This window comes from Copadichromis virginalis, linkage group LG15 (genome assembly GCF_057382275.1).
Source record: "Copadichromis virginalis isolate Kocher_CV1m ecotype Utaka linkage group LG15, C_Virginalis_male_GT1.1, whole genome shotgun sequence".
In the NCBI taxonomy this organism is placed as follows: Eukaryota; Metazoa; Chordata; class Actinopteri; order Cichliformes; family Cichlidae; genus Copadichromis; species Copadichromis virginalis.
In genome coordinates, this window is record NC_140632.1 from 11,867,576 (window position 1) to 11,887,706 (window position 20,131).

A 20,131-nucleotide genomic window follows, 5' to 3' on the forward strand; every position below is an offset into this window, starting at 1 on the left:
TCCAAGAGGAGCTGAAGGGCATGGTTGGAGAGAAAGACATTTGACCTACTTCGCTTTTTTTGCTAGGGGGAGCAAAAGACTCGACTAAACCACTCATGCACAAAACAAGCAAACAAATATTGAAATATAAAAATATGTAAACACTTGGAAAGATTGCAAAGCTCCAAAATAGAGTTAGTTGATAAGACAGAAGGAGAAAGGCAGCACTTGAATCAAATGCATATCCGCAGAGAGCAAAATGGCTAAGCATGGGCAAAAAAATATCAGCTCGATTCCCAAAGCATGCACTCTCAGAACCGTCCAGGGTTGTGCCTATGCCGATATGGAGACTGTACGTTTCCCATGCTGTCAACAAACATTAAAACAAAAAAACAGAATTGCAGCTTCTTATGGTGATAACAGGGCACTGTGTAAAGTTAGTAGTAGGTACAGCTAAACTGCAGGACAAGAGAAAAACAACAGGCATGGAAAGAAATAGGTCGCAGGCAGCAACACTCAAATGAAACGGTTTGAACATAACACCTTGGAGGATTTCTGAGAGGTCTGCATAAGTGAAGAGGTTCAGTTAAACTACGGGGTGAAATTAAGTGCGTTTGGGCATGTGATACAGAAGGTGACATTCAAGCTTCACCCAGTAATAATATATGAAAATGTGAGTCTTAGTCCTCCCTCAAAGCACATTTTAGCATTTTTCCTTGATTTATTTATGGAATATACCACTTTGGTAGGTGGCCACAAATCTTTCCGTATCTGTTGAAGGTGTTTTTGTTTTAATTACTTTTAATCTGCCAGTAGTACAGAAGCATGGCTGCTGCTACTTATTTTACCACAATTTATATGTAAAGTTATTCAAAATATACAATACTTTATCTCCTGGAGATTAAGGGTGAGGCTTTCATGAATCTGATGCATCCTGAGTGATAATTTTCTTAACCTCTACCTAACCACGAGCACTACTGCTTGATTCATGCTGCCACTTTTGCCTCAGTTGAGTGACAGCCAAAATTACTCTTTGTAATTCAACTCAAGCGGCTTTATTGGCTTCACAATATTGCGAAGGCATCAGAATATGCAATAAAGAACAACAACAACAACAACAACGATATTAATGTATTATATAACAGGAAAACTGATTTATGCATTAATAATTTACAGTGTTTAAAGCACATCATGTGCCCTTGTGTGTCATTCAGTATCTCTCAGATTGCAGCATGTTTGTACAAACTGGGCATCGAGGTCTGCCCCGCCTCCTTACCCAAGAAGCATTTTTAATTGCATGTAATAACTCATAATAAACCCTGCCTTTCATACGGATCACCCCTGCTGAAGTAGGAAGCCTGCTGCATTTACAGTTTTTAGGCGGTGTCTACAATTGTGAATAAAAAGTAGACACACAGTTGATACACAGGCACAAAGGTTGAGGTTAAAAAGGTGATTAATGGATGTAGTCATATGCAGTTAAGGTAGTATGTGTACGAGTGTGCGTTTTATGACCCGCTCTTCCTCTCTGAGCTGCGTATCTATCTCTGTGTGAGGGGGACATTTAGCAGCGGGGTGCAGGGCCATCCAAACTGAGTTATGATCACACGCAGACAGTACAGACTGAAGCGAGACAGTCAGACGGCGGTGATGTCAGAGAGAAGGTCAACGGGAGGAAAGACAGTAGACTCAAAAGGATCAAGCGCACTTGACAATTGGCCTGTCAATCATGTAGTTGCCATAGTGCTGTCTCGGAGGGTGGGGCCTAAAACGAGCTATAAATAGAGCAAAGCAAGCTGGGAAGAGGACAATTATGATACATCAGCCGGGGGTAGTGAGGGGTGTTCTTGCGCGTGTGCGCGTGTGTGTTGTGATTGTGTGTGCATGAGCACTTTTCATGCAGCGTTTAGTGGTAATTACTGGTCTCTCTCAGGGATGAAAAAACATCAATCCAAAATTAAATCTTGATGAACTACAACAAATCGTCAAACCTGAGGGCACAAACAGATTACAAACACACACACAACTTAAAAATGCACAGGAGTGAAAACTTTGTCTCTGTGGCAACCAAAACCACAATTTTAACGCAAATTCTCTTCCTATATGCTCTAGGGATGCACCCATTCTGAATAACGCAATACTGGGCCAATACCAACACCAATGTTTAAAACTAAATTTCAGCTGAGAGCCAATACAGATAATTTTGGCTTGTTTTATTGGTGGAGGAGAGGGCCATTGGGTCATTTCTTCGCCCCTTTGGCCAAGGACGCCAAGTAATCTGCCAGTACAAAACTGATGAAACACAACATGGTCCAATGGCATGGGTAAATACTAAATTATTTACAGATATATCATTTGGGGCAGGGGAGGGGCTAATATCTGATATTATCCCACCTATCCAAAAACAGACTAACCTTAGAGTGGCTTCAGACACTAAAATTAGATCTATCCAAAGTTCAACTTAGGCTAAATTCTCAATATCCCCCATAGATAATCTTTGATTTTAGGTGTACACAAAGCATTGCTTTGTATTCAGACAGCTTCATCATTTCAGGAAATGACCCACCCCACACTTATCGAGCATACTGGGGGTTTTCAAGGGCACAACAGAGTGAGTCTCAGAGAGATGATCTAATTACTGTCATTAGCGACATCTAATTGGAGCTTTAAAATTAAAAGATTAGCCCAGGCGCTAACTCTGCTAACCTATTTTAGTGTTTGAAAGCGCAAGAAGAGAGGTACAATGGGAAAGAGTACACATGCTTAGGAGCTCCAAAATGAATTGGATGTGGGGTATATCATTTGCCCACTTAACCTCATAAATAAACTCACAGAGGCCGTGAGATGCAGAGGAAACGGTGCGTCTGGCCCTGCAGTCCCTCTTCTACCCTTTCAGCCCCCACCCCACTTCGCTAATTAACAATTGTTTTAATCCCCCTTTAATTCTGCAGACAACTGCACACATCTGTGTGCGCGCTACATGCTGAGGGTCCCTCACAACATTCACCAGATTAGTCGAGCTACCCTCCGCCAAGCGTCGCCCGCAGCGACCAAAGGTAATTGCTTTTTAATTAAGCCTCCGGCGCTAATCCCAATGATATTTAGCAGGCACGAATTGGCGCGCGCGCACACGCGCACACACACACACACACACACACACACACACACACACACACACACACACACACACACACACAAGGGGGACAGGCTAAAAGAGGGAGACGTTCAACAAGACATACTTGGCTGTAAACTGGACAAATGTGTAATAGGCTTTGTTGGCATTTCTCTTTTGTCCACAGTGGGAAGCAAGGCAGCCAGTGAAAATGAAGTCACTCATGTACTGAGGCAATAAATGAATTCTCACCCCCTGCCCAATCTGAGAATATCCTTTAGGCTGAAAACGAGTACTCGGGTCGATTCTGAACTCTCTCTCTCTCTCCCCGTCTGTCCGTTTGTGTGCGTGTTTGTGTGTGCGATCGTCTCTCCGGTGACCCTGAAATAAGCCCTGCAAACCCCAGAGATGGAAAAGGCAATCGCACACCTCTATCGACCCTTTCTTCTTCAATCCCTTCTCCTCCTTTCAGGCACTGGTCTCTCTTTTCCCATCTTTGCACCCTTTTTCCATTTCCAGGTTCCTACTTGATCTTGTCACCATATCCAACTTTTCCCAGTTTCCATCGTCCCGGTGTCATGTTTAGATAGCTCTTTCCTCACTTCAATTTCGTCCTTCTTACAAAAAATAAAACATACTTGGCAGCCATCTTTTCTCTCATGACATGTTTTTCTTCCTCTTCTGCTTTTTGAGTCAAACCTTTTTTTGTAACTTTACTTTTCAGAAAAGGCAGACTTCTCTCCCCAAGGAACAAAAAAGTCCCCTCTTCTCACACATTTCTGCTCTAACTATGAAATATGCTGAACCAGTGAACACCCACACTTGCAGCACTGTAGTACATCTAATTTGATTCCTTGTCTCACCTAACAGCTCTGGATTTTCTTTGATGTCTGCGGTCCGACGTGTGAAGGCACCACTGAGATGGAGTTAAAGCTTACGTCGAGCTGTCTTTCACAAACATTTTCATTGCTCACGCTGATCCCCTCCCGTCATCTCTGATCCCTCTCTCAACTTTCTCGAGTATCACATGGTTCCGTCTCGTGTCTAATCTTTTAACCATGTAGTACGGAGAGGACATTTCTAATTTAAGAAGAGTTTTACCTTTCAAAAGCTTGTCAGAGCAGAAACTGCACGCCAACAGTGAGAGCTCCTCTGGGCAAACTTAAGACTTTACAAAAACTCTGCTCAACACTTCTGTGACGTGATTGTGACTACCCATCAAACTCCTTCCCCCCCCCCCATAGTGGCATTTGACTCTAGCAGGCTGTTCCTGCCTGCAGATTACAAACTATATATAGCTTGATTTATCTTTAATCTCCTGTGATATAACAGTGAAAACCATTTTCAGCTCCTCTTTGTGTTATCTCTGAGAGGATGCTCAATGCTCCATTTCCTTCATCGCAGTACCTTCTACACTGGGGCCAATTTCTTTTCCTCTTGTCTTTCCCACTTTTTCTTCCACTGCTATTTTCTTGGGGTTCTTGTTCTTTTTAACCTCCACTCCTTTTTTTAATTTAGGCCACTGAAAGCCCCAAGTCAGGGACATTCAGACAAAATAACAGGTGAAGTAAACATCCGCTGATTTAACCAATTGGAAAAATGTTAAGATGAGCTACCTGGATGATAAACCTTGAGGCGACTCATATATGACATCCACGCAAGTATAGTTTCAGTGTTGGAAACTCGCAGAATGCAAGTATCTGGTTTGTAAAGGGTGCATGAATGAAGGCTCAAGTAGCATCTAGTAAGCCATCTAAGAGTTGAGGAAGATGGGCAGAATGTTTTTGGAGGATGGGAGGGAAAAGACAGAAAGCATGAATGATTTAGAAGCGGTGTGCAAAGAGCAGATGATGGCATAAATAGAAAGAGGGCGAGGTGAGCCGGTGCATATGCTGCATATTATGGTGATATTAGGAAAATTGCTACTGAGTGAAATGGTGATAGTAGATCAAGAAGAAAGGGAATGAAGTGTGTCTTTGTATTTCTCTGCTAAAAATAATTTGTAGTTCCATCTAAGTGTTTTCCCCCCTTTTTTGAGTGGTTGTACAAAAAGCCTAAAAGACAGGTGAATAGATCAATTAAATGTTTATCTCTACAGCAAGGACAAGATTCGGAGAAAGAATGGCATCAAGACAAAGACGCTTGCTCATACGTGAATGTTTCACCTTTCAAAAGAGATTTCTAGAAGTGATAAATCACTGCAAATGCACACCGTGTTTTTGATAGATGTTTTTAAAAAAAAAAAAAAAAATGATGAAATACAAAATCATTTGGGCTCAGAGCACTGTGGAAATAACACACAGAGGCGTTGAAACGTAGCAGGAACAGACGTTATCGTGGAGCGAATGTTCCACTCCTTCTTAAAGAATTAATTATCCTTGACAAGAGAGGGAAACTGTCCGAAGGTAGAAGAGATTCACAGAGGAGAAAGAATGAGAACTGAAGCTGATGCAGGTAAATAGGGGGGGGGGGGGGGGGGGAGATAGGAGGGAAGGGTCAAAGAGGAGAGAAGTAACAGAGGGTAGTGAGAACAGGATCAATCGATACACTTTCTAATCTGTTGAATACTAATTGGCTCAATCACCTGATTATTCTGACCTTATGTTATCAGCACATTTGTATAAACACAATCTCTTCTTCAACTTGAAACTGTGGTATTTGTCAGCACCACAAAAAGGTGCAGGCGCTCACATATACACACTGAGAGAAAGCAAAATATGGACGGTGAGTCAGCACTGTTTGTGTGCTCACCATAGATATTGGCAAGGTGGGACTCTGGCAAGGTGCAGAGCGCAGGCCTTGTCCCCGCAGATTGATTGTCAGCACAAGAATAGAAGGAACAGCAAAGGAAAAATGATTGCATGCTTCATTTTATTTCCCGCACTTAGGGTGCCCCCTGGATCGCACCCCGACTCAGTCGGGCAAGCGGTACATGAGACAGTGAAAGGATGATAAGAGAGCTGGAAGGTCATAGGGACCTCTAGATGGCAACAAAAATGACTGCCTCCTCACTGCCTTCAGGTCAATATTTCCCTTTTTTCCCCTCTCTTACGGGTTAGTTTCTACAAATCTTTAAGCACTTTAAGCACGTATTGAGAGATTGCCATGCCATAAGGGAGAACAACGAAAAGGCAAAAACCTTGAGATCTCTATCTCTCCCTCTGCTTGCCGTGATTCCGCTCAGGCCATTTTTGGGCCGGCCATAGATCACGGTGTCAGGTGGGCCAGTGAGTTTTGGCCAAGTCTGCTGTCTGAAAACAAACATGTCCTCTAGTAAACCTGAGTACTGGACCTCAGATCTATCACATCATCTACTTTCTTAATAGCTGGACAGACAGGTGGGGAAAAAAAGACTGTAGAAACGTTAGATCAAATTTGTATCAAGACTGTAAAATGTGATCAAGTTGTTAGTAACTTTGACACTAAAATGTAATGTTAGTTCAGATTTTTCTGTTATATGTCACATGGTTATGTCATTGTTCTGTGCTCGGTGTGTTTAATTTATTAACTTTTAACTGGGCTTTGATGCTTTTGTATCAGTGATTCCTTTTAATACTTATGCATGCCACGGCAAAATGATGGGTCCAAGTAGTCATGCTAACTAATGTGCATTGTCCCTTTAGGAGTTACACAATACCTAACTACCTCTCTCTCTGTTTGTATACAGACTTTTAAGAGTGAATTTTGTAGGTGCTTCTCATGGTTAAGCTATTTTTCCTCCCGTTTCCAGCCTCAGTGCAAAGATGCAGTCATCACAAGAGAAAAACAACTCCTTTGAAAACTGATCCCGACAGTTAACCAGTACACAGTTACAGAGGTAATTGCGCACATCTCTCCATCAATATCTTTCCCTTTCTTCCTTGTTATTTACTCTGGATATCACATGTTGAAGTGCTGGGTGAATACAGAGCTTTCCAGCACCATAAAGTATATGTGATGACAAACTACACAGGCATTAGCAGCTTTAGCTTGGTGTTAGGAAGTGCCTGAAAGCCACTAATGGAAGTGCACATAAACACAAACCGGACACACGCATGCATTACTGGCTCGATAAATGGGTTTACTGGATGTGCGAGAGACAAAATGGGATGTAGACAAAGGGAGGAGAAAGGCGAGGAGGTTGAGGGTCTCCCCCCCTCCCTTTCTCTGTTTATATTTGAAGCAAATATAGTATATTGTGGATTCCATCTAATCCTGGGGTGTTGATTTTCAATCTCAAGACCAGTTTTTCTGTCCTCTTCATCTCATCTTATCATAATGGAACGGTCACTTTCTGCCGTAATGGCAATCGAGAAAAGGAGAGCAGCTTAACTCGGGGCTGTATCAGTGATTTAAGTGCTATTTCACCTCAGTCCACTCCCAATAGAAAGTCCATCTGTGGTGATTTACATGTAATGTTGATTGGGAGAGAAAAACCCATCTTCATTTTCTTTTATTGTCCCTGCTCGTTCCCAATACGGTCTTGATGAATTTAAATGACCTGCATTTATGAATCTGTTACCACATAAATCTCCCGCCTGTGACTCATCACTCACAGAGGAGTTGAGGAGTGAGTGAGTGTGTGGGTATGCTTGTATTTTAAATGTGTTCATCCACATATGTGTTGGAGAACTGAATGCATGAGTGTCCGTAAGCTAACTGTGTCTAAGGATGCATGAAAAAAATAAAGAAATAAATTATCCACAATCTGAGCGTGAGCCAGGTTACTGGGGGGAGAGGATTGTGGGGGGTGGGGTGTAATCTGACTGCACCTGAGGCTCTAACTGCTAATGCTAACACTTGCTAATAACCCATAGGACCCCTGTGGAGCTCAAGGACAGGGAGGTCAGACAGCTGGGCTCCATGCCCACGCCTGAGTCACCTGTCCTAGGGTAGCAGTGAGCCAGGAGCAAAGGTGGATCGAGTGTGGAGCCCAAAGGCCAAAGCATTTTCCAGAGAAACAGAGACAGACAAGGCATGACTGCACATTTTTGCTGCTTTAGGGCTGTTTCTAAAGTAGGCTTTGGTTTAACACAGACACACGCACACACGAAATAGCAGCCAACGCTACAGTAATGAGAGTAGGAGGACGCTCCTCTGGAGAGAGGTGGGCCCTTCACCCAATTCTCAGCTAGAGATTACACACGGAGAGACAGAGCGCAGCAAAAGTGAGGAGATGAAATGAGCCACAAGGGCCCCTCTGTATGCCTCACTATAAATGAACCAGGCATGCCACTCAGAGCTTCTATTCACCAGTAAACTATATGTCACATGCTTGCAAGCAATTTTCAAGAGAGAACGCTACAGAGCGAGAGCGCCAGGTGAAAGGCCGGTCAAGAGGAACAATCGGGATGCAGCGAAGCTCGCATTTACATTTAAGGCATTTAGCCGATGTTTTTAATGAGTACAGAATGAATGCATCGAATGCAGCCTCAGGGGAACGCCGTATAGATTAAAGAAAATTTCCCAGAGCATACAACCTCATTAAATGTTATTGCTTTGAACTGGAAAAGATAATTTACTCTCCAAATAACAGATGAAATTTTAAAAACGTTAAATGGCTGCCGTTTGCAAACACAGCTAAGCTCGCTATTATACATCAAAATAACTGGTGCTCTGCATAAACCCAAAAGCTCCCAGAAAAATATGATTAACAGATAAAAAGATATGACTCTGTACATTTCATACTCTTCCCATCCATCACAGCACGGTGAGTCAGTGGTCACCGTGCCCTGCACTGGTACTCTGTTAGAGGTAGTGACGACAAACATGATGCAAGTCCGTGCTTTTCAAGAGGTAAGCTTGATATTGCCGTCTAATTGGTTTTCCAAGGGTAAAAAGCAGCCTTTGTGACAGTGAGTCAGACGAAAACACGAACTGTTGACTTGAGTTAGTGTGATCAAATTGAAAGTGTTGGTGGGATTTATTTTTCTTACGATTTTAAGAGTGGTACGAAAACATAAACAACATGTTCTTCAGGAAACTAAGGAATACAATATATGAAATCAGTTATTTCCTCTGAGAATAATTAGAAATGTTAAAATTATTAAATTTAAATGAACCAGCTCCCATTATTTTTGCACTTAATAACGCGTGTCAGACGATAAACAGGCCGTGGTCTGCCTCCAAAAAAGAAAGAATGACCAGAGCCGGAGGGTGAGCCCATTTCGAATCTATCATCAGGATGTCATTGTTCCAGTCTGCCGGCCAGTGAGCGCACCCCAGGGAGGCAGGACTACCCTGGCATTACAGTCCCCCAAGGGAAGGCCAAACGAAGCTGGAATGACTGATGCAACCCAGGGGAGGGTAATCGGCTGTGGAATGACTGATTCCTCCCACAAATCAACTCAAGAGGGGTAGAGTTGCTACCACAGATCTAGTTTTAATTGTTTTTGCCAAGAACTGTTTAAAAACAAACAAACATAAGTCAAGCATCTGCAAGATAAGCTGAGAAAGAGCAGGAAATAAATGCCTAATCCCAAATGCCTAATGCTCTGTTTATCACTCTCCCATAATTTTTTTATTTTTTAACAAGGTCTAATCCTTGAGTCGTCACTATTGCTTTTTGTTTCTTGTTTTGTTCCCAGAGAAACAAGACAGGCTAGAAAAAAAACAGGGAAAAAATACATATAAATAGACTTTCTCGTGATAATTTTTGGCTTTTCTTCTGTAGAGACAAAAAAATAAATAAATAACCACACACTTGGTGAGTAGGAAAAAAAAAGGCAAAAACATGCAGCTCTAACGCGTAACGAATTTTCAGGATGGATTAAACTGAGCCACCACATGTTTGTCGAGCCATGATTGAAGCTGGAAACTAATCCAAAACTGTTCTGATGCATTAGTCTGTCGCTCTCCAACAGTCACACACGCACAGTACTGTCAAATCTCAACAGCTGGTCTCCCCTCTCCACCCTTACCCTCTGAGCGAGAGCAGGTCAGTGCTGTGCAGCGCAAGAGAGACGGCAATGAAGATCAGCGATCAATAATGATCAACAGGGGTACAAAATGACATTGAGTCCGGTGCACATCAGCGGTCGTTTTCTCTCAAGTAAAATCAATAAAGCTGACTTTGATTTTCTTTTTTTAACCAAATACACTCTCCTCATGTTTCTCTTATGCGCTTTTCGAATGAATGTGTGTGTGGCGCCAACCTGTTAACCGGTGTGTCCTGTCAACATAATGAGATCAGCTAAAAACTTTAATCAAGAGATCGAATTAAATTAGGTTACAGAACAGCGTCCCATCAGTCCCACCTGTCACAATGTCTCTGAAAATCCCAAACAAGCAAAAATAGTTGTGTACCAAAAACAAATACAACACACTCTTCACCACAATCCCTGTGTATGCCTGCACTCACTTTAAAAGCTGACAAAAATACAAAGCGTGCACACACAACCTCACTCTACGGCAGGGACGCACAGTTTGAATTCTTCTTTGATATGTGAAAGAAGTGCCAAAAGTTCCTAAAGCTGCTGATGTATATATGCACATATATATTTAAAACGACAGGCTGTGGAGGTGACTGGAGTCCTCAAAACAACTTCAGCAGGAACTGAATGTCTTGACAACCGAATGACTCATGAATAAAAAGGCCAAAAATAGAGAAGCTATGGATGAGGCAAAGACGGGCAACTTGGTGATAAGCTCCAGATTTCTGAAAAGCAAGAGCATTTACACTGGGGGTGGGGGAAATACAAATACACATGTGCAGCAAAAACTTTATGGCTGCTTGCTGACACAAACCGAGCATCTGATAAATATAGACTCCAAACAAATCCCAAAGAATCAAAAAATAATCATTTAAATGACACATACGAGTGCAATCGTAAAAGTTTAAAAAGAAAATCCAATTAAATTAGGAAAAGAAAAATAGAAAAAAAGAAAAACATGAACTCTCTGCTCTCCAGCTCCGTGTCTCCACGTACCTTGCAGAGTTTCTGGTAGCGCGGCGAGGAGATGGCCATCCTCTGGAGCCTGTGTAAGAAGACCACCACTTTCTGGAGGGAGGTCCGGACCATGGCCATCATCTTAAGACTGCTACAAGTCTGCAGCAGCCTGCTCCTGGTCCGCATGCTAGCACTGCCCTACCCCGCTCATATTGTTCTCCCTCTCCAGCCGACCAGACCCCAGCCAAGCTGACGTGATGCGCACACACACATGTACACAGAGAGAGAGAGAAGGGGAAAAAAACCCCCACACACACTCACTCACTCGCAGGCGTACTCAGCTCAGCATGCACCCACGTTTTGTCACATACACGCACGCACACACAATAAACATAGTGAGCGCAGCCTCAGTTTGCTTTCTCCCCCCCCTCTCTCTCTCTCTTTATAAATAGTCACTCACGCAGCTCTTAGCATGCACTCACACATGCGCGCGATGATGCAAAAGAGCCGGACAAGACGAGACACTCACTTTCTCCTCCACGCGGACATTCACACGCGCACCTCGACCACAGAGCCAGAAGAGAATCAAACAAATCACTCGTGACGGCACCCTGCAGAGTCAAGAGAGTGACAGAGAAGAGGGAAATGATGAAGAAGAAGAAGAAACAAAGAAGAAGAAAAAGATAAACGGGGAGAGAAAGAGCGCAAAGTGCTGGCAGAGATGAGAGGGAAGGGAGAGAGGACGGCACGAGTTGCACTGGACGAGAAGAGAAGCTGTCCGTACGCGGCTTACTTTTTACTGCTGCCGATCCGGAGAGGAGAAAGAGAGGGAAGGAGTGACAGAGAGAGAGAGCGCAGGAGGGAGAGAGAGAGAGAGAGAGAGAGCGAAAGAGAGAGAGAGCAAAATAGAGTGAGAGACTAAGAAAGAGGGAGACGGATGAAAAGCACCACTGAGGGAAGACAAACAATGCATCTGTTGTGAAGGTTGAATGACATTATGCCAGGCAAGAAACAAATCAATGAGCGAGAGACAATCAGACGAGAGAGAGAGCGACAGAGAGAGATAGAGATTGTGCAAGAACTTGGAGGACAAATGAGAACCACACACAATAGAGATATAGAGAAGGAGGGGTTATTTCAGGCATCCAGGATTCTGGGAAGTAGCGGTCCCATTCATTTTCTGCACTGGCAATCTTAGCTGGAGCACTTCCACGGCTTAGGTGCCCGTGAAGCTGGTGGCTGACTCATGAATGTTAAACATGAGTAGTCAAAAACATATTTTTCATTTTGATGACAAAAAGAAAAATACATCTTTGCACATGTGCAGAGGTCAAAAATAAGTAAGAACTGTAGTATCGCAGCTCGAATGTGTGACGTGAGCGCCAAGAAGTCTGTGTCGGTTCACAGTCATCCGTGTCATGGTAGTCGAGTGCTTGATAGACTCTGCTGTACACCTACAGGAGAGAGGGCATTCCGTCAAGGATGCCAGTGTTCACATTCTGGACCGAGAAGACAGATAGTTTGGAAGGAGTAAAGGAGGCCATCTACATCCGCTGTGATCGACCATAGTTGAACAGAGGTGATGGTTTACAGCACCAGCTACCAGCCACCTTGAGTCAGCAGTCTTCAATCCCCCATTCTCACCTTGCCTTATGATGGTGGGTGAGGCTACATCTTACAGAGGTTTCACACCTCACACCACTACACAACCCCCACATTACCTCGGGCTCTGTCAGTTGCTTAAAACTGAAGAAGCAAGACATCCTCACTTGTCAAGCACTCGAGACACTATGCCAAGAAGGCTGGTACCATTCATACTTGCAGACAACACTGTTGAGTGCTTGTTCTTAAGCGTTACTGATGCTCTGTAGTAGGGCTGTTCGATATAACGATATATATCGGGTGACGATATAAAAACGTCTATCGTTTTTTATTGTACGCTATCGCTTGTTTCGTGGTGTCGCAAAATAAACTGTTTACAGCAATATTTTTTCATCGTTTTGATGGTCACTGTAGTGGCTATATTAATTTCTTCTTTCTCTTATATTTAATATAACCACACTACGGACGGACAAGCGCCTGTTTTTATGCGTTGTGGTTAGCAACAACGACGGTAACACCATCGCGTGTCCGCTTGTTTATGTTCCACATAAACCTTTCACAATAAAGCTCAAGATCCACTTGAGACTTTTCAAAATAAACTGAATCACGTGAAAGAGCAGATTATTTACGGATGAGAAGTAAAAAAGAGCCGCCAGGTGCTAAAAAAAATAAACCTTAGACTCAAACATTAGAACAGGCTTTTCCCCGCAGCACGCTGTGTAATAAATACTCACAAAGAAAACGGCGGCCATTACAACTTATGTCTAAAAATGTATAGTTTCATGCATCGGTTAAAACACTCGACTCCAGGTACATGACGCGCAGCTGGAAACACTTCCCGCAAGTCGAGCTGCCCGAGATTCACAGAATTTACAGAAAATGTTACATTTTTGTGATTTATATCGTTATTGGGACGATAGAATTCTTATATCGGGATATGAGATTTTGGTCATATCGCACAGCCCTACTCTGTAGTGCACTCAGGTGGATCCAGCAAATCTGAGAACACATAGGATTGCATGAACCCAAAAACAATGCTTCTAGAGATACAATAATGCACCATACAGGTTAAAGGTCAATTCTGAATGCCTTCAAACTACACTGAGCCAATTTGTTACTACACCTATGCAACTTCTTAATGCAATTTGCGACAGACTTTTTTCTCCATTAGGGTAGCTGACAACCATTGGTAAGGTTTTTATTAAAGAAAAAAAGGTTTGTTGAGAAACTTTAGTTTCAGACAGTAATTTTTCAATGCAAAAAAAATAACAGTCTACTTTTTTAGCTCTAGTTCTCCTCTTCCATTAAGGAAGCCATTTTTGTTGTCTCAGTTTCAGACACCTGAGATATGATTGTGGAACAAATTACATCAGGAAATGCCAAATGCACTTAAAATCTCCCGAAAAAGCCATTAAGTGACTGTTTTTGATTTAGTTTTTATCTGTGGTGCCAAACACGGGCTGCATCAGACCAGACTTCTGTCGTTACCCATGTGGTGTCTCCTCCTGCCTTCCTTGCTGTCTCTTTGCTGCCGCTTATCTAATAAAACCACTAGCAGTCCAAAAAAATTAAGCATTTAAAACTAAAGGCCAAAAACTACAGTACACCTACCAAAAACAGAAAATTATGTTTTTCGGTGTTTATAACTGATAATATATCTCTTTAAAAAGCCAAATATGTTACAGAAAAATATTTCCAGACACAAACAAGTGTGTGGGAGAGATACGGTGCATGTGTCTTTAATTAAGAGCCATGTTTTTGTCGCCAAAAAAAATAAAAAAAATACTATTTTTTTAAGCGATTAACTGAGAAGAAAAGAGGGAGGACATGCTGGTAAACTGCAGATAAAACCAAAAAATGAGGAAAATAAAAAGTGGGTGGAAAGCAGAGCATCAGAAGATAGGGTAGGAGGGCAAGGTCAAAAATAAAAGATAAAAGGCTTTTAAGTATCTTTTATCAGTGCAGAAAACAGCTGAATGTTTAGAGAATGTATCTGCTGGAGGCACCAGGCAGCAGAGAGATGACATTTAGAGAAGAAAAAGAGCAGAGAAAAGCAGCCGCTCACTTCCTCCTGAACTCCTAACCACGCTGTATAACAAAGTATAAACCATAGAGTGGATATTTTAACCCTTTTCATGCCCTCTGCTAATGTTTGACTTTCATTTAAAGTGATGAAAAACACCCTTCTTTCTCCCAACCACAAGACAAGAGGCACTAATTTGAATTGAGGATGAAAACCCAAGACCAGCCGCGTCTCCATCATTTTTTTTTATTTTTTTAAAAGATGTGACATAAATTGACGCACAAAACAAAAACTGTTTTGTTTTTTGGTCCCTGATTACCGGTAAGTTTATTTAAATGACAGTAACTTGACAGTGGAAAGGAAGAAAAAGATGCAGCCAACTAGAGTAATCATCATTTACATCACACACACACACACACACACACACACACACACACACACACACACACACACACAATGAGAGATGGCATGATGAGCTCACTGAAGAGCTGTGTTTAGACAAGGTTTAACTGGCTACAGCATCCATTTCAGTCATTCCACAGAGTATTGACTCTGCTTCACGGGGAATTACAAGAGACACTGAGTGTTTTGTTGGCTCTGGGTTAATAAAACTATGAACCATTTTTCAAAGAAAGAGGTTGTAGAAAGCATGTGCGACTCATCTGCTTACACCACAGTACAATCATGCACAAACCCACATAAATCTAAAGCCCACAGCTAAACATGCACAAGGCAAGCGAGATATAAGCAGATCATCAGGCTGTGTACATCTTTGCACCTTCATGATGGAATAAATCTGCACATTATTCCACCAAATGTGCAGATTTGTGATGTAAACAAGTGACTTCCTGTATGCTCCAGTAAGACAATATGCAATTACATAACATGGTGGTAATTATCCCTTTGAAGTTTTTGTCTCTACTGGTCCAGTGCAAATTAATGAGAGGGAGTTTGTTATAAAAAGGCACAATTTATAGAGTTAAATGTCCAGAAAATTAACTATTGAAAATATAGTGCATGTAGATAAAATAATACAAAGTTACATATATCTCTATAATGGCTCATGCACAGCCTGCCTTCCAGTGCCAAGATAATGAAAGCGTACTGAACTGGATCAAAATTTATTTTTGTAATTGATTACAGACGCTTCAAAAATGTAGTCAGGCGACCTTATTTTCTGCAAAGTTTTAGTGTCTGTTAATTCAAAAAGAAATAAAACTGGTACTTCTTCCACTCAGTGAAGCAAAAACTATTTAAGGAATTTTATAAATTCATAAAAAAAACCCAGAAAAATAAATAAATAAATAAATAAATAAATAAATAAAACAAGGACTTTTTTTTATAGTGGCTGAGCCGAGTAACGACATCAGATATCTGCTTGTGATTATGGGGAATCTGTAGCAAAGGGACAAGATTTCTGGCACAAAGTTTGCTCTACTGAGCAAACCTGAAACGATAGCTGTCATCTGACAACGATTAAGCTTTAATTAGCTTTTTTCTTTTCGTAACCAATGACCAATGAAGAGAACAGGAATTTTTGAACTGGAAATCCATTATTCTTTATCCCCGATTTCCTGGCTACATTGGAAGCCCACAAAAATCCGCAGGAGACTAACCAGACTGATCACATAATTCCCCAATTTATCAGACAGTCACGATCAATTCTAATCCAACTCGGCAAGAGAACAAACAAGTTTGTTTCCCGGTATGTTGATTCCTGTGGCCATGACTGTCATTACTGCATCACACGCAACAGCATCAGTTGTTTTTCGGTCTTATGCCATTAAGCCTCACATTCTCATGAAATATCAGTTAATGCACCAATTTGTATTTGTCACCGAGTCTGACCAGTCACCAACTGCGGGCTTAATATGAAAACAGCAGTGAGAATGACAACCGCCTGCGGCTACAAATTGTCATTAAAGTAACTAAGCACCGAACAGTGGCAGAGCAGTCAATGAAAGGGTTTGTGGGGAACAACACTCAGTAAAGCCACAACATCAAAGGCTTGAAGCCTGTCTGTGTTATGTAAACCCACTTTCTGGGCGAGGACCATCCATCAATCTCGACTCCAACTGGTAATGAAATGAGAACAGAAGATAAAGACAGGCGGCGGGTGATAACAAATTAGGAAAGCTACACCAATATGTTTGCTCTTAAGCACAAACATAATGGAGTCAGGTGGAAACTACCCTTAGTTACTATTTTAACACATTTACTGAACTCACTACAGTAGGTTGATAGGTGGTTGCTAGGCAACACGATGACATTACAATACATGTATAAGTTAAGGTTTGTGAAAATAAACTTGTCCAATGCTTGTCTAAAGTGTTCTTGGTGCAAAATGCTACAAATGGCTAATTTTAGCCCATTGGTTGGTGGTTGCTAGGTTGCAACATGATAATGTGCTAAAACGTAATATAGCTGATAACCTTCAGAGCCCTAAGATCTACCTTTGTGCCAATTTTGGCATCCCAACTCATCGTATAAGAGGAGTTTATACAGACAGTTTCTGGTGTTCTAGTAAGACACACGACCTTTGCAGGACTAAATTGTAATAATATGCAGGACGTAAGTTTGAAAAGGTTTATATAATGATGGATTATGTTCAGTACAACAAATATAGATGACTGTAATGGGCAGGTAAATGTGATAATAGCATTCATTACTTCCAAATCCGGCAAGGGTTCAACAAACGGGTTACAAAAGTCTGTGACCATCAGATTCGCATCAAGTTGATGAATCAGAAATCTTTGCAGCCATTCATGCGGTGATTCAGCGTCATTTTTCTCTATAACCTTGGCCTCTTTTTAAATGATCGGAAAATGGAAGCGGGAGTGATGGCAATGTAGCGTTCAAGACAAGAAAACACAGAATTTTTATTGGACTGGTGATTTCGATTCTGAAAGATGGATGACACTGCAGCGCTTTTTCAGGGACAAGGAGTTCCTCTGAAAAAGCAATGAGATTGTTAAAACGTCGCTCAATGTAGAAGCCAAAAGAGATGACCACAAGACATTTTTAAAAACACCTTTTCAACTTCAGCAAGAAGTAAAAAAGAAATAAATAAATGAAAGAAGATTAGCGCCTGTTGTATCTGCTGGAAGGCTGAGGTGAGGTGATTTTGGGATTAAATCATTACATAGAGTATAGGATGATGTGCGTCAACTGATCCTGGAGGGAACATCTGAGTAAATGACAAGCAAGCTGAGGGCAAACACACACACACACACACACACACACACACACACACACACACACACACACACACACACACACACACACACACACTTCGTAAGCGGGACAGAACAAGGAGATCACTGAGCTACGTTCAAGGTGTAAAAGCATTCACACGCCCTCTGATTCACACACACCTTTAACCAGCAGCATACACACACCCCAGCCCCTGTTCGGTAGCTGAAGGATGCGTTAATGAAGGATGACAGTGAGATAATAGGCTGGCACCTGTGCATATATTCCTCACATACTCGCGGTTTCTCTATCAATTTACGGCCCCTACCTCCAGTTGTCGCCTCAGCTCCTTCGCGTGGGCGGAGTCCTGCGACACATCTTCCCTCTGGGAGGCATCGGCGAGAACGTTGACCGTAGTCTCAGCCTCCTGGAGCCATTTGAGGAAGGACTCGAGCTCCCTGAGAGACACTTGCACGCCCTTCAGGTCACTGTCCAGCTGCGTGTGACGGTCATTGGCCCTGTCCATTAATATGATTGAGACAAACGCATAGCTATATATGAGATATAGCAATAACTTCAAAAACATTTAATACTGTTAAAGGGTATCTGCCTTGAAGCACAGTGAGAGGGTGAGCGGGCCAACTTGTATGCACCTATTGTTGAGGCTGTTCCAGGCAGCATTGTGTTTATCTGCGACCTCTTTGATCCTCCTGGTGTCATCGGTAGAATACTCTCGTAAAAGGTGATTAGACAACTCGTTGAAGGCTGCGACTGTAGCTTGGCCTCGGCCCAGAGCTTGGAGAAACTCCTGTAAAACAATGCAGCGCTTTGATATTCGTGACACTGGACTGCGACTCTGAGGATGTGACAGATGTGAGTATACAGCATCCTGGATTCTGTTAAACTCAGTTGCCCTCTAGTGTTCGGTCCCTGTAATCTGTCAGAAGAGGCAGGATTTGGTGCCAGAATCATTGGCCAAGACATCATCTCAAATTAAAATGATGGATGATGTGGGTGTACGAACGTTATTAAAGTTCAAAGTGATACTTCAGAGAGGTGATTTATTCATTCTCGCCTTGTATAAACTTACACGACTGTATAAAGGACCTCTAATATGTTATAAAGTTCGCTTTGATCCATTTTTTTTTCTCTCCGTGAGGAATATGAGTAGACAAGCTTGCTACAGAATCACAGTAAATGACCTCAAGAGGACAGATGAGGCGTACTGAGGTCACAGAGAGAAAGTTTAGCAGTGTTTTTTTCCTCGCTAACCTTATTGTCTTTAAGCTGTTCAGTCAGGGGATCTCTGGACTGACGCTGAAGAAGGTTATGGAAACATCCTTCGTGGTGCCCAATAAGGCCCATCACCTCCTTCCTCCGCTCCTCCCACTGGTTGCTGTGACCAATCATATTATCCAGCTGCTGGAGCCGTGCCTCGACACCATGCTGAGTGCTGTCCCACTGGCTGCGCACCTTCTCCACTAAAGCCAGAGACAGATGTGGTTATATGGACAAACAAAGGCTAAAGCACAACATACATATTTGCTACTATTTTTTTTTCTTTCCCCTGACAACTTTTTTCTTACATTTCTCAGTAATGGATGTGCGAACATCAAGGTTGGAGGTTTTGTTTTTGATGTTCTGCGCCAGTGTGAAAATGTCCTCTAGCTGAGGGTGACGCTGCTCCAGGTCATTCTTTGTCACCTGTCAAGTGAAGAAACATACAAGGAAAGTTTAGTGAAAGTTCAGTTTAAAAAAAACAAAAACAAATGAATCACACACATAAAAAAATAAATAAATAAATAAAAATCAACCAATTTCTCACCTGAAGACGTCCCATAGTGGTCCTGATCTCCTGCGTGTCCCCCACGGTGACAATATTAGACTTGAGCATCTGGGTGATGAGGACTAGCCAGTCTGCAAGCTCAGTGGCAGTCTCGTTAAGATCAGTGGGCGCCACGGTGTCCGGTGTGTGCGGGGTTTGGTGGTGTGGGTCCTCGCTCACCAAGCTGGCCATCTGCACGGCTGAAGGGACGGCAGACACTGAAGCAGGGGCGGGGGGAGGAAAAGAAAAAAAAAAAAAGGAAGAAATCTTGATCCAAGCAAGGTTTGACATATAGAGCTCCTTTAAAAGGAAATGATGCAACAAACATTAAAGATGTTAGAAGGAGGGAGGTGGTGTTGTCAAAAGGCTCTCAGAGGATAGTAGCACCATACCAAATCATGACGAACGAGCCATCGGGGACTGTTTTAGTTTGCTACAACCTTTGCCGCTCACCTCTTGTTATTTTTAATCAAGCATTTCATGCTCCAGATTAAGGCAGGACAAAGGGGAATTGCAAATTTAAGAACTTA

The 20,131-nt window shown here is 42.3% G+C and overlaps 1 protein-coding gene across 3 annotated transcripts in view; it reads right to left on the reverse strand.

Annotated features, from left to right (window-relative positions):
* utrn (utrophin) overlaps positions 1-20,131 on the reverse strand; it is a 201,381-nt gene that overhangs the window by 116,257 nt on the left and 64,993 nt on the right. For all 3 annotated transcript variants that reach the window (XM_085431917.1, XM_085431918.1, XM_085431915.1), the window contains exons 51-55: positions 19,602-19,819; positions 19,363-19,480; positions 19,049-19,257; positions 18,430-18,584; positions 18,105-18,294 (exon numbers count right to left, since the gene is read on the reverse strand). In XM_085431917.1, coding sequence (XP_085288043.1) covers positions 18,105-18,294; positions 18,430-18,584; positions 19,049-19,257; positions 19,363-19,480; positions 19,602-19,819 — 890 coding nt within the window. The remainder of the gene's footprint in view (positions 1-18,104; positions 18,295-18,429; positions 18,585-19,048; positions 19,258-19,362; positions 19,481-19,601; positions 19,820-20,131) is intronic.